This window comes from Tachysurus vachellii, chromosome 6 (genome assembly GCF_030014155.1).
Source record: "Tachysurus vachellii isolate PV-2020 chromosome 6, HZAU_Pvac_v1, whole genome shotgun sequence".
Classification (NCBI taxonomy): Eukaryota; Metazoa; Chordata; class Actinopteri; order Siluriformes; family Bagridae; genus Tachysurus; species Tachysurus vachellii.
Window position 1 is genome coordinate 28,965,038 of NC_083465.1, and position 20,607 is coordinate 28,985,644.

The window sequence follows — 20,607 nt, forward strand, 5'->3', positions numbered from 1 at the left end:
TGAATGAGAGTGTGTGTGTGTGTGTGCCCTGCGATGGGTTGGCACTCCGTACAGGGTGTATCCTGCCTTGATGCCCGATGATGCCTGAGATAGGCACAGGCTCCCCGTGACCCGAGGTAGTTCGGATAAGCAGTAGAAGATGAGTGAATTTAACCGTGGTTTCTCAGGAATTGTGACCGTTTCGAACTAACCTGTTTCATGGATGTTCAGATTCATCACAGCGTTACTATGTAGCTATAAATAAAAATAAAAAATCATTCCTAATATTCGGTCAAGGTAGCATTCAATAAAACAGGAATACACACAGTCTACTCGTGGCACTGCTAAGTGCTAAATAACATCCAATAGAAACATTAAATAAATAAAACACATCATGAAATATTTTTATTTATTCCGGTATATTTGTTGACATGCTGACGTTTCAGTAAAACACAGTACAGCTGTGATTATGATACACACTCGACACATTAAACACACCACCAGATCAAAGTGTGGGAGACGTGAGAAGAGCTCGGCGTTTCTGCAGCTGACATTCACATTTTAATTAACCGCCAGGACAGAAGGACAGATAACTCCGTGTTTGTCGTTCCGACTTCTCGTGAAGGTCACGGATCTAAAACTGGAATCATCTTCAATCATACACAATCGTGTATGTGTCTTAAAGTGTTCACATCAGGAGCTAATGTTTAAATGGAGAACTGAAGTAGAAAAGCTAGAACAGAAAAAAAAAATGCAAAGAAGACAGATCTGTCAATTGAAACCAATCGAGAAAGAGAAACAACTCGCCAGTGTGAATGTGGTGTGAGAAAACTTCCTAATGAACACAGTCATGATAAAAAAAATATGTTTTGTATTTTTTTACAGACATCGTATTTAAATCAAGACCAAGCACTTAATTATTTTGTGTTATAAAGAAGATAATAAATGCACTTGAGAGACAAAATAAACGACAATCTGATACACGAATACAAGAGAGATTAAATATCAAATAAAATGGCAGAGAGAGAGAGAGAGAGAGAGAGAGAGAGAGAGAGAGAGAGAGAGGTTAAATGAGAGACAAACAGATACACATGAACAATCAAGAACGGATTGGTAGAGCAAGAGACAGGTAGGTAGAGAGAAAGAGAGAGATGAAGAAAGTTGGAGAGAAACAGACAGGTAGAGAGGGGCAGGTGCTGAGAAACAAAGGTACACAGAGAGAGAGAGAGAGAGAGAGAGAGAGAGAGAGAGAGAGAGAGAGAGAGAGGTCTGGTGAAGAGAAAGAAACAGGTGGAGAGACAGGTGTGAGAAGCAGAAATAGACAGGTAGAGAGAGACAGACAGGTAGAGAGAACAGAGACAGACAGGTAGAGAGAATAGAGACAAACAGGTAGAGAGAGACAGATAGGTAGAGAGAACAGAGACAGACAGGTAGAGAGAGACAGACAGGTAGAGAGAACAGAGACAGACAGGTAGAGAGACAGATAGGTAGAGAGAACAGAGACAGACAGGTAGAGAGAGACAGACAGGTAGAGAGAACAGAGATAGACAGGTAGAGAGAGACAGACAGGTAGAGAGAACAGAGACAGACAGGTAGAGAGAGACAGACAGGTAGAGAGAACAGAGACAGACAGGTAGAGAGAGACAGATAGGTAGAGAGAGGCAGGTGGTGAGAAACAAAGGTACAGGTAGAGAGAGAGAAAGAGAGAGAGAGATACAGGTAGAGAGACAGGTGCGAGAAGCAGAGATAGACAGGTAGAGAGAGAGACAGGTGGTGAGAAATAAATTCAGGCAGAGAAGGACAGGTAGAGAGAAGAAAAACAGATACAGATGGAGAGCAAGGCATAGTGAGAAACAGAAATACTGGTAGAGTGACAGATGTGGAGGGAGAGACAGACAGAGGAACAGTAGAGGAAGGAGACAGATGTAGAGAGTGATAGAACCAGACAGACAAGAGAGATAGTGAAAAAGAATTAGAGACACAAACAGGTGGAGACAGAGACAGATATATATGGAGAGAGAGAGCGCGATAGAGAGAGAGAGAGAGAGAAAGAGGTGTCTATCTGTGCTGCAGGAATTTGTGGAGCAGAGGTGGCAGTTTCAGCTGAGGGATGAGATGAAGCCTCGTGCGTCCGAGATATTCTCTGATACACAACCTGCACAGCTCACTCAGAGAGCGTGGAGTAACTACACACAAACACACACACACACACACGTTATTACCATGAGCTCCAATTCACTCGTGCACTGGAGCGTTACTCGCAGCCACCACTTTAGCATCATACAATTTGAATATGTAAATCACATCAAAGAGCAACCTTCACGTCTCTATAACTCTTTAGGCCACGCCCCCTGAGGCTGACGTGAAACAGAAGGAAGTGTGTTTATATCTCATCGTGAAACCACATCATCTACCACCTCATTTGTTTCGCATCTGTGCCTCAGAATAAGAGGAAATTGTTTAAACATTTTATTCTGGTTCTTAAAAGAAAACGTCAGAGTTTTTCCTAGCGTTTACCTTCATAATGCAGTAACAAGCATTCTGCCAGGCTGCTAGGGGGCGCTGTCTCCACTGCTCTCTGTAGCTCCACGTTTCGAGCATTGATGTTGGCGCCGAACTCCAGCAGCACTTTGACGATCTCAGGGCAGTCTTTCTGTGCTGCGGCGTGAAGCGGCGTGTCCAGGAAACGGCCCTTTTGTACGTTAGCACCTGTTAAACCGAATTATTTAGATTGGACCTGTTGACTATTTACACCACAACGTTTTTAAATTCTTCAATCTTTAATCGATGCACAATTCTATCTGTAGCAGCAGCTCGTTCCTATACGGCATCGTTTCTATAGTAACGGCTCATTTATTACACAAAAAAGATGCAAGTTTTTTGATTATGGCAAAGTGTGTTGTGTGAGTGTGTATGTATACGTGTATATGTAAATGTCTGTGTGCGTGTGTGTATATATGTGTGTTTGTGTGTATGTCTGTATATGTATGTATGTATGTGTGTGTCTAAGTGTGTGTATGTGTGTCTAAGTGTGTGTATGTGTGTATATGTATGTGTGTGTCTAAGTGTGTATATGTGTGTATATGTATGTGTGTCTAAGTGTGTGTGTGTATATGTATGTGTATGTCTAAGTGTGTGTGTGTATATGTCTGTATGTATGTGTGTATATGTATGTATGTATGTGTGTCTATGTGTGTGTGTCTATGTGTATGTGTGTATATGTATGTGTGTGTCTATGTGTATGTGTGTATATGTTTGTATGTGTTTGTGTGTATGTGTGTATATGTATGTGTATGTCTAAGTGTGTGTATGTGTGTGTCTATGTGTATGTGTATATATATTTGTGTATGGATGTGTGTGTGTGTATGTATGTGTGTATATATGTGTATATGTGTGTGTATGTATATTTGTGTGTGTATATGTGTATATGTGTGTGTATGTATATTTGTGTGTGTATATGTATGTGTGTAGATGTATGTAGATGTAGCGCTATCAGTTATTATTAGTGCTGCGTTCATTTACCATGTAAAAATGATTCATTTAGAGATCAGTGACTTAAACTCTTGTAGTTTTCTGAGACCAAATCTAACAAACATGTTCATAAAAGATCACTAAAACTAAACCCATATTAGCAGTTTGTTTGTTTGTTCGTTAGTTAATTAATCAGGATCCCAGACCTCCATCTAGAAGTTTCCGTGTGCACTGTAGCTCTCGGGAGGCACAAGCGATGTACAGTGGTGTTCCTAAGTGAGGAATATCGTAATCCACATCTGCCCCCCATGATATCAGAGTCTCCACACACGCCGTCCTTCCTGAACAAGAAGATGACTTTAGTGTTGTACTGTTTAGGGCAAAAAAAAAAAAAAAAAAAAAAAAAAAAAAAATCTATGAAATTCTTTTCTTGTTAAAAAAAAGAAAATCTGAAAACACAAATATCTGCTTCCAACACCTTTGCTGCTGGCTTCGTGGATCGGTGAGGGTTGGCACGGCTCAGGCTGTGGGTTAGCACCATGCTCCAGAAGAACCTCCGTACACGTGGCACTGCCGGCGGAACAGGCGTTAAACAGAGGCGTCACTCCGTCGATGGTGGTAGCGTTCACCTATTACACACATACACGACACAACAGGCGTCACGCTCGCTGCTGCATGGCAGAGACTCAAACTGGTTCAGTCTTTCTTACTTTCTTTTTTACTCCAAGAGCGTTTTATTCATTTTATATAACATAAATGAGAAATTTTGACTTCACCTCTTAATGTGAATGTCTATAAAACTCACTTATGTTATAGCAGCTATTCACTGGTGGGTCCTTCTGTTCTCTCTTAAGGTTCCACCAATCCATCCATCCATCCATCCATTTTCTGTAGCATTTATCATACACAGTGTTTCAGGAAACGTGGGATCTATCCCAGGGGACTCGGAGCACAAGATGAAAGACACCTTGGACAGGGTGCCAACTCATCACATGGCACAATCTGACAGTCATTCACACATTTAGAGACGACAATCAGCCAACAACAAGCCTCTGGTCTGGAGGAGGAAACCTGAGTTCCCTGAGGAAACCAGAGGAAACTCCACGGAGGAAGGAATCGAACCCTCAAAGCGTGTTAATCACTAAGCCTCCATGCTTGCTTGAGGTTAATATGATGCAAAAAAAAAAAACAGCTTGTAATGACATCAGAGACTCTTTCCATTAATGTTAACCTATTTAACCAGTACACTGGTTTCCTTTTCGTCATAAGAATAAAATAGGACTTACGGGGACATTTTCAATCAGGGTAAACAAACAAATGGTTCTCTTCTCTGTTGGGTTTCAGTGTGATCGGTGATTACTCACCGTTTTAATAGTTTATGTGGAGAGTCTGTACAAGGGCATGGAGGTGAGCTTGGGAGTTTTCTCACTCTCTTTTTGTAACTTAATTAAAATAGATTATTTTTATTTATGTCTTCTGAGTTATTAATCGATAGCACAACAGTGACATGAAAAATAATTAGTATTATATTATTATTCATATTATTTTGGACTGAATCCACTTTCCAGCTGTTAATATAACAGCAAGCCAATCAGAAAGAAGTATTTTCTTTGGTTGTGGAAGAACTTACGTTAGCTCCGGCCTCTATGAGAGCTCTGGCACATGCCACATGGTCACCCAGACACGCCTCGTGCAGTGGAGTCACATGATCAATGGTGACCAAGTTTGCATTGTAACCCTGATGGGAGGAAGATGCATATTGAATGAAATTTGATTTTGTGTGTGTGTGTGTGTGTGTGTGTGTATACATCTATATATATATACACACACACACCTGTGAGAGCAGGGTCTTCAGGGCCAGAAGGCGTCCCTGGCTTGCAGCTTCATGGAGTGGAGATCGGTCTGCCCATGAGCCTATAACACACACACACACGCACACACACACACACCATGTAGTAATTATTGGAATATGCAGTTTCACTTTTAGATCATCTGTAAAACCTACTGTGGAATCTGCCAAAGAACAGTAACTCCTGGAACATATAGTCATGTGTTACATAGCAGTTTACCTTGTAGCTTTTATACTTCCCGTTTCACCCGGTGGCCCTTTAAGTGTTTTGTATAAAATAATCCATGTTAAATGTTCTGTGCAAAATGAGCAACAAAGCCACATCCTAAAACCTTAAAACATCCTAAAAGCTTTAAATCCTTTGAGAAGTGAAATACTTTTTCACAACATCACATCCTTAAAATCCAATCCAGTCTCCAAAATGATCCGATTTTATATCTATGACTCTTCCGGGAAACAGTGAGGATAACTAGCACAGCTACAACAGCAAAACGGCCTCAAAACCTCAATCGTCTGTCGGTCCTGAAGACGAGGACTCTTTCTCTCCAGAAAATCCAGCCAAATTTTCTCTTGGTTAATCTCACCAGAGATTTGTTCCATCTGGGTCACGGCACCACATTCTCTTGATGGTTATTCTAGTATATTCAATAAAACTGCTACTCCTTTTCACAAAAAAAGGAAATATTTGAGAGATATTAGCAGCGATTTAAAAAAACAGGTGACATCGTTTCCATCCGACTACATTATAATATTTCATTTTGATCCTGATTGCAGATATTTCATTTTGTGTAAAAACGTTTTTAGCACAAAAATTCCTCCATAGAATAAATAGCCAAGACTGGTGTCATTGTAAGGTTTAAGCTTATATTTTCAGTTTTTTCTGTATAAACACCCTTTTCAGGAAGTTCAATTAGTGTGTTATGATAATACTTGCCCATGGATTCCTCCTCTGACCGCAGCTATATATAGAACCATCTCCACCTGGTACTGTAGACTACATGCAAATGCCGAACCTTACACAACCCTCATTTCTCACCCGTCTGTATATATAAAAAAAGCTTTCTGCACCGTACGTACCCATGTCTCCGTCTCCCCATGGCACATCTAGCCACTGATACGTATACGACATGGCAGCCTGCGAACGAAAGCACGTCCATCATCTTTACGTCATGAGGTGTCAGTATGACGGCGTATCGTCGGAAATGGCTCTATTTGTAATGTTATTATTTAAAATTACATCACAAAAATGGCTTTATTATCCTTTTTCCATTCGTTCGTCACATTTCTCTATTGTAAATTCAATCAACATGACATTAACACACTCCTCTGGTGCTCTGTGATTCGACCAAACTCTGCGGCTTGTTTTTTTCAACATATGTCTTAAGCATTGGTTCAACAACAGGAACCCATTTTATCTGCTTTCCTTTCAATATGACTAGAAACAATATTATAATAAGTTCAATAATACTATTAAAAAAAAGAAGAAGAAGAAGAAGAAGACATAAGATAAAAACATTAAACATAAATAAATAAATGAATAAATATGTAGAAATGTTATTATAATTTAAATTATATTAAAAAATTATATTTATTTTGCACGTAGAGGAATGTATAACTATAATTTATAACTTTTCAATTAATTACTTTATAAATAAACATCAGTATCATCTTTCTGCTCTCAGGCTTGTGGTAAACAAAAAAATTAATTAAAAAATCCAAAACAAAAAAAAAATAATAATCCAGCCTCAGTAACCTCTTTATGCTGAGATGAATAAATAAATTAATTCATTAAGTAAGCAAACAAGTGAGTAAGCAACTCATTACAATAACATAATAATCACTTAATAATTAAAGGTCATTATGAGTTTTCCTCTTACTGATTTTTACTGCAGCACCGAGGACTTCTGGGAATCTTTCGCTTTACTTAGAGGAGTTCTTTCTGTGCGCCCCAATGGAGACTCATTAATATTCAACAGAATGGTAATTCCAAGAGTTTACTGCAGAGAGAAACCTGAGCTCCTTTCAGCAGAAACACAGCACTTGGTGTTATATTTACTGCTTAATAAAGGTGTTAAAGACTCTTAAGACTAGAGGTTTTTTTTCTGCTGTAATTAAATGAATTCAAATGACAAGTGATTATAAAACTGATTAATGAAATGATCTCAGCCTGTTTTTCTCCTCCATACTGAAGCGCTCTTCGTTTTCTATGTATTTAGCAGTGCGACTCTGCAAGAGGGGTTCAAATGTCCTGAACTAAACATAGCACAGGTTTCCCATGCCCTTCCTTAAGCCTGTTGTTTTTTAAAGCAAATAAGCTAGTGCAATTCAGATTAAGTGCACTAATTATTTGACGAGGTTACCGGCACTTCAGTTAAATCCGAATGCAATTCAGAGCTCAAGGTCAAACATTTTATAAATCAAAACCTCAAGCTATTGGCCAGAAAATTCACAATTAGCCGTCGCTAAGTGCAAATGTGTTTTAAGTCCTAATACATTTCATTATAATAAGGTGCGTTTTACTTAATAACCTAAACCACACAGTGCTATAACCTCCTAAATCTAAAATTAGTCTCTGTTGCTCTGAAATGTAAACGTAATTGTATTTTATTAACATGTTTTTATATAGATTTTATATATATATATATATATATATACGTATATATACGTATATATATATATATATATATTTTTTTTTAATTTTATATATATTATATATTTTATACTCACTCACTCTCACTCATTTTCTACCGCTTATCCGAACTACCTTTTTATATATTCCCTTTCCTACCTGTATCGGTAGATACTATTTGTTTTATTTGAAAATATATATTTTTTTCTATTTTTATTAGAAATTCTATTTATATTCTATTTTTATGAAATTTGTATGACAGTCAAAAAAATCTTTTCTAATTTTAAAATATTCTATATTTATTTATTTATTTATTTAATCAACGTTTCCAGTGTTTGAAAATAAAATCAAATCAAATCAAAATCAAAATAAACCTGCAAGGTAAAGAGGGCGCTGTGTGACTGTATGGAAGGCCAAAAGGGACAGACTATTACATATGATTGGGCTATCAACATGAAATTCATTGCTGAAATTCTACACCAATTTTATAACTTTTGACTTTTTCACAAGTCAAAAGTTAAATTCATGAAAACTGCATCACTTGCCAGTGTTATAGGAAGCTTCCAGTGTTTACAGTAAACATACTGTATAACACCATTATTGGAATATTGCTTATAACAACTAATCATACTAGTAGATTGGAAACAACTGTCGTATGTGGAGTATTTAATTAAAAAAAAAAACATGTTGTAAAATGTTTTATATGTGACATACACAACAAGCTCTGAAACTATTTTGTTTTAAAGACACATGAAGCATGCCCCTGAGGTTTTGAGCCTGTAGGCCTTCCATAGCAGCTTCCATCTCATGCTCGGTGTATTATTTGTGTGTAAAGAGAACAGAAAGAGGAAATCTCACTGCACTCACCCTGACTAGTTAAAACCCCCCAACGAGATTTCTTTCTAGAGGACAATTCGTCCAAATGTCCCTGCTTTCTCTTCTTGTTTGTATGTCCGGAGCGCTCGCGCTCTGCGCCGGGAACTTCAGGCATGTTTGTTTATGTGCTATAAGGAGAACGTAAGCACGCACGAGCACGAGCACGAGCACGGTGTGAAACGGGAGCGCGCACGCAGTGAAAGAAGTCTGAATGGACAAGGGTTAGGGTTCCATTCAATGGAATGATTGATAATATAAAGCAAAAAAATTAAGACCGTTCATTTAATACTAAACAATTTGATAGATAATGGCATAGATAATATTTCTATTTCTGTCTCCAAGAGACTTAATTTCACTGATTTCTTCTTCTTAATAAACAACATGCACACTGGAGCCCTTACCCTTAAGCTACATAACCCTACCTAAAGATAATAAATTCTTCCCTTAGCACTGGCTATGAGCCGAAATCTTTTAAGCTAGCATTTATCAAAGCTTTGATTAAAAAACCTGACCTCGACCCAACCGAAGCTGTCCAACTATAGGCCAATATCAAACCTCCCCTTTATCTCGAAGATCATAGAACTGTTTGTACACAACAGTTATGCTCAGACCTACATAGGAATATTCATGAAATGTATCAGTCAGGATTCAGGCCTCATCATAGCAGATAGAAATGGTGACCACTCTAAACAAACTAAGGTAATGTTTGGTGTTCCACAAGGTTCTGTTTTAGGCCCCCTTGCTTTTCTCTCTATATATGCTACCCCTTGGCGCAATTATTTTTAAACACGGTATTAGCTTCCACTGTTATGCTGATGACACGCAGCTATATGTTTCAGTCAGATATGAGTCACCAGCTTAATAAGATTGAATATTGTGTGAAAGACATCAGATAGTGGGTGCTTACTAACTTCCTCAGACAATACACCAGTCTCTCATTTGAAGCTCACAAAAAATACCACAAAGGTAGCCTTATTTCATATCAGAAATATTGCTAAGATAAGAAATACGATGTCATTACATGTTGCAGAAACACTAGTTCATGCCTTTGTTATATCTTGGTTGGATTATTGTAATGCTTTACTGTCTGGATGTTCCAGTAGGAGCATAAACAAGCTCCAGTTAGTTCAGAACGCAGTAGCTAGAGTCCTAACTAGAACCAGAAGATATGAACATATCACCCCTATCTTATCCTCATTCCATTGGCTGCCAGTCAAGTTTCGCATTGATTATAAAATACTATTATTAACCTAAAAAGCATCTAATGGTCTCGAGCTACAGTACCCGAGAAATCTTTTGTTTTGTTTTTTTATGATCCGTCAAGCCTACTCCGATCAAAATGTGCAGAGCTTTTTTCGCAGAGCCCCACAGTTATGGAACAGACTTCCAATTAGTGTTCAGGACTCAGATACAGTCTCAGTGTTTAAGTCCAGGCTGAAAACACATTTGTTTAGTCTAGCTTTTATGAATAGCTTTTTTAGGTAAAGGAGCAGATCTGGAGGGTTCATAGGCATAGAGTGTTTGGTGAACTGCGATGTCTGGATGCTGTCGGCTCAGGTTTGCAGGCTGTTTACATCCCAATAGGCCCTCATGTCTGTGCCACCTTCTTTCTCTAGCCTTTTAGTTATGATGTCATAGCTAGTCTTGATGGAGTCCATGTCTGCACTTTGTACATAATGTACATTGTCCATCACCTGATTACAATCATACCTAACAACTGTCTCTCTGTCGAACTATATACTGTATGCCACTCCTGACTAGACTGATCGTCTCTTCTTACGGAGCTACTTCGTCAATCCTGCTATTCTACCCCTGGTTGGAGTCTCGTTGCCTGGTGGTCACCCTGCCAGGGATTGATCTGCATGGTCAGTCAGTGACTCATGGGATTGTTGTGGATGGAGCCACCCAGAGACTCTCATGCCTTCTTTGAACCAATGTTGTGTCAGTTAGCTGTGTGTTCTGGTCTTTATCAGCAATCATTTGAAGACTTTGGCAGGAAGGAATTAGTGTTGGGTTTGCGCTGAACTCAGAGTTTGTGATGACCCAGTGTTGGGTTTGCGCTGAACTCAGAGTTCCTCAGGAGCTTTCCGTTGTACTATTATAAACTGTTGTAGAAATTGCATTATTTACATTTACACTATTTCCTGTCCAGTGTCACCCAAATGAGGATGAGGTTCACATCTGTGTCTGGTTCCTCTCAAGGTTTCTTCATCATATCATCTCAGGGTGTTTTTCGTGCCACCGTCGCCTCCGGCTTGCTCATTAGGGATAGGGATATATACTGTATGTAGTATTTTAAAGTTTAAATTTTTATTTTTAAAATAATTGTAAAATTTAAATGTATGTATTCATTGATTATTATTATTATTATTATTATTATTATTATTATTATTATTATATTTTTTTCTTCTGTTTCTGTACTTCTGTAAAACTGCTTTAAGACAATATGAATTTTTAAAAGCGCTATACAAATAAATTAAATTTAGATTGAATTGAATTAATAGCGGGTCGCGCAGGAGGGGTAAAAGGCTACTGTTCGTTAGTGATGTCAAGATTTAACTCAGAATATTAAACCTAATATAAATGTGAAGTTTACATGTAATATTCTCTGCTAATAGAACTATGTAGAAGTAAACAAGACAAGTGATAAAATGCTTGTTACCTTTTTGTCACAGAGACAAGTTATGTGCTAGCTAGCTATCTGACAGAGTGATGTTGCTAGGCAACTGGGAAAAACAGGTACAGAAGCCTAAGCTAGCTAATGTCTGAGCTGGATGATAAAACTATAATAGCTAGCATGGGGAAGCATCAGAAATATCAACTTTTCTAACAAAATTTTTAGTAAATTTGATAAAGGTCTCTGTTTGAAACATTTTACACAAATAAGGTAACGATAAAGATAAGATAGATGTTTGCCTATACAGTGAACTTAGCATAGCTAGCTAATCTCATCCACCACAACATATATTTTGTTTTCTGACAACACTGAGCCACACAGGAAGCAATTAAATCAAAGATTTGATGTTTATTAGTCACATGTTCCTATGCGCAATGGGTTGCTAATGTTAGCAATTGCGTGAGGTCATTTGTAAGAGCGATAAACATGTAGACTATTTAAAGGCTGTGTTTACTTTCCCATTGACCTGCAGTGTGTGTACGGCAGGCTGCTCTATTTATGGCTCGGCTTTAATCTTCAGCACAGAATTAACTCTGCCTTTTTGAAAGGATGCGTCACGTTAAAAAGGGAAGTTGTTCCACTGTGACATGTTGAGTCATGTGAGATGGATGTTGTGAGTGCTCAGCAATATGGCTGATTGTTTTTGAGATTCTTTTACTGAAGGTCATTGTTCTGTTGGAGGTCTTGCATGAAGTTGTAGCTAATACACAATTTCCAACCTTTGGCACGTGAGTGTTCTCTGCTAGGAGTGTTAATACAGAGGAATAGATTGAACTTAATTCAGGAGGGGAAGGGAATGAGACTGAAGGCAGAATTTTTTTTTTAGATAAAAAAGTCCTTTTTTATTTTGACCTTGGTACTTTTTCGGTCAACACTATCTTTTTTTATCAACAAAATCTTTTTAAAAAATTCCATTTAAGGAAATTTCAATCGATCAATCAATCAATCAATCAATCAATCAATCAATAAATCAATCAATCAATCAATCAATCATTCATTCAATCAATCAATCAATCAATCAATAACCAAATGTTTGACTTGGTTGGTTTAAATTGTATTTTTGAAACAAATATATTTAACTACATGTATTTATATAAATATATACAAAAAGAAAACTTTATTGAAAATAGTTTTTTTATTTCTTTCAAAAATATGTGAAATATATATAATACTAGTCACCATTTGAATACCAGCATCTATTTCTGAGAAAAATAAGACATAAGACATGAGAAAAAAAATACTAATAAATAAAATAAAATAAAAAAAATAATAATAATGATAATAATAATAATAATAATAATAACAATAATAATAATAATAACATCAACAACAAATACTACTACTACTGCTAATAATAATAATAATAATAATAATAATAATAATAATGATAATAATAATAATAATAATAATAATAATAATAACAACAACAATTATAAGAACCCCCTGCTTCTCCTCCTCCCCTGAAAAAAATAACTAAATTAAATTCATTATTATTATTATTATTATTATTATTATTATTATTATTATTATTATTATTATCATTATTATTATTATTATTATTGTTGTTGTTGTTGTTGTTGTTATTATTAGTAGTAGTAGTAGTAGTAATAGTAGTAGTAGTATTGTACATTATTACTGTCAGGTCAAAAGGAAATAATTTTATAAACAATATAAAATAACTTCATTAAAAGTTAAAAGAGTGTAATAAAGCACAATAGTTTATATTGTAATAAATATATATTTGTAATTTAATTAATTTATTTTTTTCAGGGGAGGAGGAGCAGCAGGGGGGGTTCTTATGTGGCCTTAAATGGTTAAAAGCAGTATTGAGCATCTGTACATTATTAGTTTAATTATAAATTCTACAGCTATTTCAGTTACTATATTTGTCTACAGATGAAATGTGCGCTCTGAAACCAGAGAATGATACAGTGTTGATATGACTTATAGTCAACATAGTGATTTTTATTGTCCTAACTAGATCAAAAACTCTCCCTAACCCTATTTTGAGACTCTAGAGCTATAAGAGGCAAAGCTATGAGCTCTCGCTGAGATCCTGGAGCTTGCAGCTGAGAATGTGACACACCTTTGCTCTGTGCTTTTATTTCCAGTAACTGCAGGCTGGAATATTATCTCATCATGCACATGACCCACATGACCTGATGTAAAACAAGGCTTCATTTAACGATGCTGAATGATATCAAGTAATAACAGATTTGTAAACTGCTCACTAACAAGACTCACACACACACACACACACACACACACACACACACACACACACACACACACACACACACACACACACACCTGCATGAAGAGTATGAAGACTTGTAGAAAGGCACAACATCGTCTCCTCACTTCTCCCAAACCCCCCTGCACGCGTCTCAGACATACTCAGATCACTTACTGTGCCCTTGGCCGAAATCATAAAACTCTGCGGCAATGCGAGCCGCCTCCTTCCTGTTCCCCTTGACAACGTAGAAATGTGTGAGGATGTTCAGGCTGATCTTGACGAAGAGCTTGAAGCAGAACAGGGCAAAGATGGACAGGTAGACATTGGTGTACTGCGAGCCGAATGGCCGCTCCTCCAGAAAGTCGGTCATTGCTGCTGAGCGCTGCTGATCTGCTATGGAATGAGGGTCAGCTGGGCATGTGTTGACACGGATCAGATGGCACGGCGACCCACTTTTCTCCACCGGGAACGCCCACTCCTGGCAGCCGAGAGCTCGAACTGGAGAGAAAAGGCAGCTGTGGAAAAATGGACCACTTGAGTCATGACAACAAAGTTTTGTTGTTATGGAGAGAGAGAGGGGGGGGGGGGGGAAACAAAGTTGTGCACGTCTCCTGATGGGTTTGTTGTGGAGAGAAATGTGAGACTCTGCAGTGAGGCAGATAAAGACAAAACCTTTTCTGGTAGAAAAGTTTACCTTCAACTTGGGGTGAGCAAAATGACAAAAATATCATCATAGACTGGTTTTCTTACAAAATGTCAGCAAATATTAAAAAACCTTTAAAAAATAATGACAAAGTTTTGTCATAACTCACGAGCTATATGTTCTGAATACATAGAGAATATTTTTGTTGATTTTTGTTTCAGTATCTAAGTTCTATTTAATTGTATTTGTTCCATGTGATAATAAGAAGACTTGTTGCCATAAAATTCGATTTCTTTGCATCTTACTTCATCCTCAAAGGTTGTGCAAACTTTTGCACTCAGCAGAATGTATTTAACAAGACAGGACCTGGGAGTTATTGCACTACTGTTATCATTTTTCTTTATTGTTATAGGTAGTGGAGGGGCACGGTGGCTTAGTGGTTAGCACGTTCACCTCACACCTCCAGAGTTGGGGGTTCGATTCCCGCCTCCACCTTGTGTGTGTGGAGTTTGCATGTAATCCCCGTGCCTCGGGGGTTTCCTCCGGGTACTCTGGTTTCCTCCCCCGGTCCAAAGACATGCATGGTAGGTTGATTGGCATCTCTGGAAAATTGTCCCTAGTGTGTGATTGCGTGAGTGAATGAGAGTGTGTGTGTGTGCCCTGTGATGGGTTGGCACTCCGTCCAGGGTGTATCCTGCCTTGATGCCCGATGACGCCTGAGATAGGCACAGTCTCCCCGTGACCCGAGGTAGTTCGGATAAGCGGTAGAAGATGAGCGAGTGAGTGAATTATAGGTAGTGACAGTGTTAGTTTGAGCATTTCAGAACGTCCTGATGTTCTGTAATTTACACAACAGTCTTTAAAGTTTACACAGAATGGTGCGAAAAACAAAAAAAATAAGTGAAAGCCAGTTGTTTAGGTGATAAAGACTAAAATGGACTAATATAAACACTGTGATGAGCAGAAAAGAATCTCCTTATCCGCATATCATTAAACCATGAGCTCCAACAGCAGAAGATCACATCAGGTTCCTCTCCTCACAGCCCATAACAGGAGTCTTTGTATTGTGTATTGTGTGAGTTTGTGTGGTGTTGTGTGTACCAACCTCACTATAAAGTGAATTTCTCTGTAAAGCACAAAAACAGTTACAAAACCATTAGAAATCTCCAGTTGTTTTGATGTACGTCTAAAATAAGAATTGTATCTTTTGAGCTTCTATTTGTAAGATAGAATTTAGCACATATTACAATCCAACATGTTACATCATGGAAAAAAAAAAAACATCCACACTTGAGAACTTTGGGACCAAACAAATCTGACAAAACCCCAAAGTCTTCATCAAGTGACTTATTATAAAGTATTTAATCTATGAGATCAAATACTGTTTTTTTTAGGTTCTATCTTTCTGTTTCTTATAAATGGTTAAGGCTCAACTGGTTAAGCCTCTGGGTTGTTGATTGGAGGATCAGGGTTCAAGCCCCAGCACGGCCAAGCTGCCACAGCTGGGCCCTTGAGCAAGGCTCAAAACTCCCTGCTCCAGGGGCGCTGTATCATACCTGCCCCTGCACTCTGACCCCAACCTCCTCATGTATATGTGGCGATAATAAAGGCATCTACCCCCCCCCCTCCCCCCTCCCCCCGGGTAAATCTGTGAATCTGATTAGATCATTAAGTTTTATAAACTCAGAGAAAGATATGTTGCGCTTATTAAAACCAGATTATGATCGTATAATTAAATTATAAACTATAGTTTTACGTTTAATTTAAAACAAGATAATAACTTTGAAATTTATAATTAAAATTTTAACAACATTATATTAGAATTATTCACTTTAAATTTATTCAAGTCGTTACATAAATAATTTAAAAACAAGTTTTTAATTACATAAAAAAATAATAAAATTATACATCGAACTTAGATTAGAATTAGAATCAGAATTTATTTGTCTGTTTGTTTATAGTCGTTTAATTAAGCAATTATGCTGTTATTATTAAGTAAAAACAAATAATATTTCAGGTCATTTATTCATTCATTCTATTTTTGCGGGGTTTTTACTCCTTCTCCAAATCACAAGGCGGCGCTGATTTTAACTTAAACTACAAAGAAGCTCAACTTCCGTATTAATGGAAAATCGCTTTTTTCATTTTCTACCCGTTTTCAGACTAATCCCCGCCTGCTGTGTGCTGATTGGCTAACATCTGCTTTTTAAAACATCACTGATTGGAGCTCAGCAAAAAGTATATTATATTATATTCTATTATATTATAAGTATTATATTATATTATATTATATTATATTATATTAATTATATTATATTATATTATATTATATTATATTATATTATATTATATTATATTATATTTGTATTCATTTGATATTTGATTATTTACTTGTTGGATTCTTATTTATTTGATATTAGTTTTACATTTTGTCTAATTGTACTTTTATTATTGTGATTATTTTTTTAATAATAATAATAATTATAATAATTGACACAATTTTTTATTTATATACTACTATTTATATTAATAATAATATTATTTATTAACTTAAATGAAGACAACAGGCAGTTAATTTATTTTATGTATATGTTATAATTTGTTGCTTCAAAACTGCCATATCATGCTGTTATTATTAAAGTAGAGCCACTTTTTGTCCGTATGATTACTGAATCAAAACAAAAATCTAAATTTCCAGATACTATGAACACAGCCACAATTTCACTCCTTCTTAAACCAAATAAAGACCCAACATTACCATCAAGTTATCGCCCGATTTCCCTAATCAATGTAGACGTTAAAATCATCGCCAAAGCACTAGCTCATAGAATAGAAAAAGTCACACCATCTATAATCCATCCAGATCAAACCGGTTTCATCAAAGGTAGACTTTCATCCAACAACACACGCAGACTTTTTAACTTGATGCATTATTCATCAACTCAAAAAAACAAAACCATCATAGTTACTCTTGACACAGAAAAAGCTTTTGATAGGGTCAATTGGAAATTCCTGTTTTCCACATTAGAGAGGTTTCGTTTTGGGGAGTCATTCATTAATTGGATCAAAATTCTGTATACATCACCTTCAGCCACTGTCATCACCAATGGACTAACATCACATATCTTCACGCTGCAACGGGGGACTAGACAAGGATGCCCACTCTCTCCTTCATTATTTACCATTTTCATTGAGCCACTAGCAGCAGCTATCCGTCAAAATAGCTACATTAAAGGAATTCAAACACTAAACATGCACCACAAAATTAGTCTTTACGCTGATGATATATTACTATATTTACAAGACCCCTCATCTTCATTACAAGAAACGATTAAACTCATTGATTCATTCTCAAATATCTCTGAATACTCGATCAACTGGAGTAAATCAGCCATACTTTCATTACATTCCAACAGCTTGGATGTGACATCCCAGACATCACCTATTCCTTTGTGCACCAACTATATCACATACTTGGGCATTAATGTTTCCCCCAGGCTGTCAGAGCTGTTTGGACTCAACTTTACTTCATTACTTAAAACAATAAATGATGACCTTCATCGCTGGATGAATTTACCACTATCCATTATGGGCAGAATATCAGTAATTAAAATGACTATACTTCCTAAATTAAACTATTTATTTACAATGACTCCAGCACTACCCACCCCCACCTGGTTTAAATCACTAGATTCAATCGTCACTAAATTCTATTGGAAAAATAAGACTCCAAGAATTAAACTGACTACACTACAGAAACCAAAAACACAAGGAGGACTGGAAGCACCACATTTCTACCACTACTTTTTGGCCAATCAGCTCCAAAACATATACAAATGGATTCATCCTAACCCATCAGAAAGCACATGGATAGATGCTGAACAGTCAATTTGCAAAGAGATGAACATTTCAGAATTACCTTTCTATAGTCAGACAATCAAAAAGCATCACTGTTTTAAATCACCAACAATAGCCACAGCTCTGACAGCCTGGTGGAAATTTCATCAAATCACAAACACCCCTCTTGCACCATCTAAATACACCCCGATCTGGAATAACCCAGATTTTATAGTTAATAAGAAGCCACTAAACTTACGCACATGGGTAGATAAGGGCATCACACAACTTCAACACATCCTCCTTAATAACAACTTGGCACCATTTTCCCACTTGGTCCAGAAATACGGCATTGGGAATAATTGTTTTTTGGAATATTTACAAATCAAATCATCTATTCAATCAAAAATCGACACTCAGACAATTAATCTAGACCTTTCGCCTCCAATTTCAGAACTAATTAATATAACCTCACCAAAAAAACTACTCTCCAAAATATATAAAATAATATCCAAATGAGACAACACATTAAGCCGACCCAATGCTAAATGGGAATCAGACTTATCCATTGCTCCCAATGCCGCTTTCTGGACACAAATCTGCAAAAATATCTACTTCATGACAAAAAATGCCAACTTACAACTTATACAGTATAAAGTACTTCATAGATTTCACCTAACTGGACAGAAATTATTTAAAATGGGTTTTACTTCAGAAACATGCTCACATTGCACACAAAATACCTCAGACACCTATTTACACGCTATTTGGCTTTGCACCTCAGTTAAAAAATTCTGGGAAAATGTTATTGACTCACTATCCAACCTTATGGGGTGTCGCATCCCGCTATCTCCCTCCCTCTGTATATTAGGTGACGTATCCATAATCAATTTAAACAGTACAAACAGTCAATTACTCCTAGTGGCTCTAACTATCGCCAAGAAAACTATACTCATGAACTGGAAATCAAGGAACACCATACACATTACAACTTGGAAAAATTTATTAATAGAGTACATCTCCATGGAAAACTTGTCCACCTCCATTCAAAATAGTACATCAGAATTACACCCTTCTTGGTCATCTCTCTTTAACTTCAAACAGTCATGAATCCAGTGACCTTCTTTGTCTGAAGCCATCCTCAATGAAACACCATCAATAATCCCATCAATAATCACACATGATTGGGAGGAGGGGGGTCAGGAAGAGGCAGCTACACAGACTAATATCAAATATAAATAAAATACTTATAAGATTATATTTAAATATCTCTCTCTCTCTCTCTCTCTCTCTCTCTCTCTCTCTCTCTCTCTCCCTCTCTCTTTTTCGCTGCTTCTGGACCCTGGTTGGATGTGGCATACTATGTGGCATACCATGCCATGTGCAGTTCTGATTAGTTGTGGGTGGGTGTGATGTGGGGCCGGGGGCATTGGGCTTTCGCCCTCCAGCTTGTACTTATGCCTGAGATTTCTTATCTCCAGTTGGCCCATCACTTGTCTCGCTGTTTTAATGCATCACATATTAGATGAGGTGTGCACACATTCATTTGGAGCATAATAAAAAATATATATATTTTATATATTTATAAATATATATATAAAAACTCACACATAGGGTAAGTGTGGCGCGAGCATGACGGCCTGGGCTTTGCACTGGGCTGGTTCCATGCTACACGCCATGCTTTTTTAATGCATCATACACTAGTTGACATAAACATATCATGATTATAACAATGAAAGCCAAAAAAAAAACAAAAAAAAAAAAAAAAAACACACACACACACAAACAGGGTAAGCGGGGCATGTGTGGGACGGCTGGGGATGGGGATGGATTTTGGGACCCTGGACCCAGCACCACACTTTGATAGCCCGTTGTAATATGACGCTGGCGGGGGTCTATACTATGCCATGGCCATGAGGGGTATCAGAAGCAGCTTTATAATACCTAATCATTAATAGCCGTATCAATATTACCGTTATTATTATTATTATTATTATTATCGTTGCTATTATAAGTACTACTATTATCATTACTATTAATGGCTGTATCAGCATTATTATTGCTATTTGTCTTTTTGCATTATTAAATGCTATTTGCATTATTATTTCTATTTGTCCTCTTCCTGATCCTTTAACCTCCCCTTCACTCTGGAGGAAATGAGTATATTTGTAAATATGTTTATTATTACTACTACTGCTAATACTATATTACTATTTCTTATTAATTGGGTTTTTCATTATAAAATATAATGTATATATATATATATATATATGTATATATACGTATACAGTTTATATTTGTTGTACTTCCCTACATGCTCCTTCATTCATATATCTCCACTCCCACACCCAGTTACACTTACAGTTTTACACAAACACACACACACACGCACGTTTTGTGTTTTCGTTTT

The 20,607-nt window shown here is 36.9% G+C and overlaps 1 protein-coding gene across 3 annotated transcripts; it reads right to left on the bottom strand.

The window, feature by feature from the left end:
* Positions 1 to 358: 358 nt before the first annotated feature.
* Positions 359 to 14,171, bottom strand: asb5b (ankyrin repeat and SOCS box containing 5b). Of its 3 annotated transcripts, XM_060873208.1 has the most exons (8): positions 8,796 to 8,934; positions 6,377 to 6,434; positions 5,285 to 5,364; positions 5,081 to 5,188; positions 3,929 to 4,079; positions 3,657 to 3,791; positions 2,497 to 2,688; positions 359 to 2,165 (listed from the first exon to the last, which is right to left on the bottom strand). In XM_060873208.1, the coding sequence occupies exons 2-8, from the start codon at positions 6,426 to 6,428 to the stop codon at positions 2,038 to 2,040; spliced, it is 846 nt and encodes a 281-aa protein (XP_060729191.1). In that variant the 5' UTR covers positions 6,429 to 6,434; positions 8,796 to 8,934; the 3' UTR covers positions 359 to 2,037. The 3 variants fall into 3 exon arrangements, with proteins under 3 accessions (XP_060729191.1, XP_060729189.1, XP_060729190.1); XM_060873206.1 differs by lacking the exons at positions 6,377 to 6,434; positions 8,796 to 8,934 and adding an exon at positions 13,892 to 14,171; XM_060873207.1 differs by lacking the exon at positions 6,377 to 6,434 and having other exon boundaries at positions 8,796 to 8,954.
* Positions 14,172 to 20,607: the final 6,436 nt, after the last annotated feature.

Excerpts from the sequence above, each read along its gene's own strand:
- asb5b (XM_060873206.1), bottom strand. The coding sequence starts at position 14,087 with ATGACCGACTTTCTGGAGGAGCGGCCATTCGGCTCGCAGTACACCAAT. Across the intron at positions 3,792-3,928 it reads CCACGAAGCCAGCAGCAAAG|GAAGGACGGCGTGTGTGGAG; the intron begins GTGTTGGAAGCA and ends CTTCTTGTTCAG. Across the intron at positions 2,166-2,496 it reads CTTGTTACTGCATTATGAAG|TTACTCCACGCTCTCTGAGT; the intron begins GTAAACGCTAGG and ends GTTTGTGTGTAG.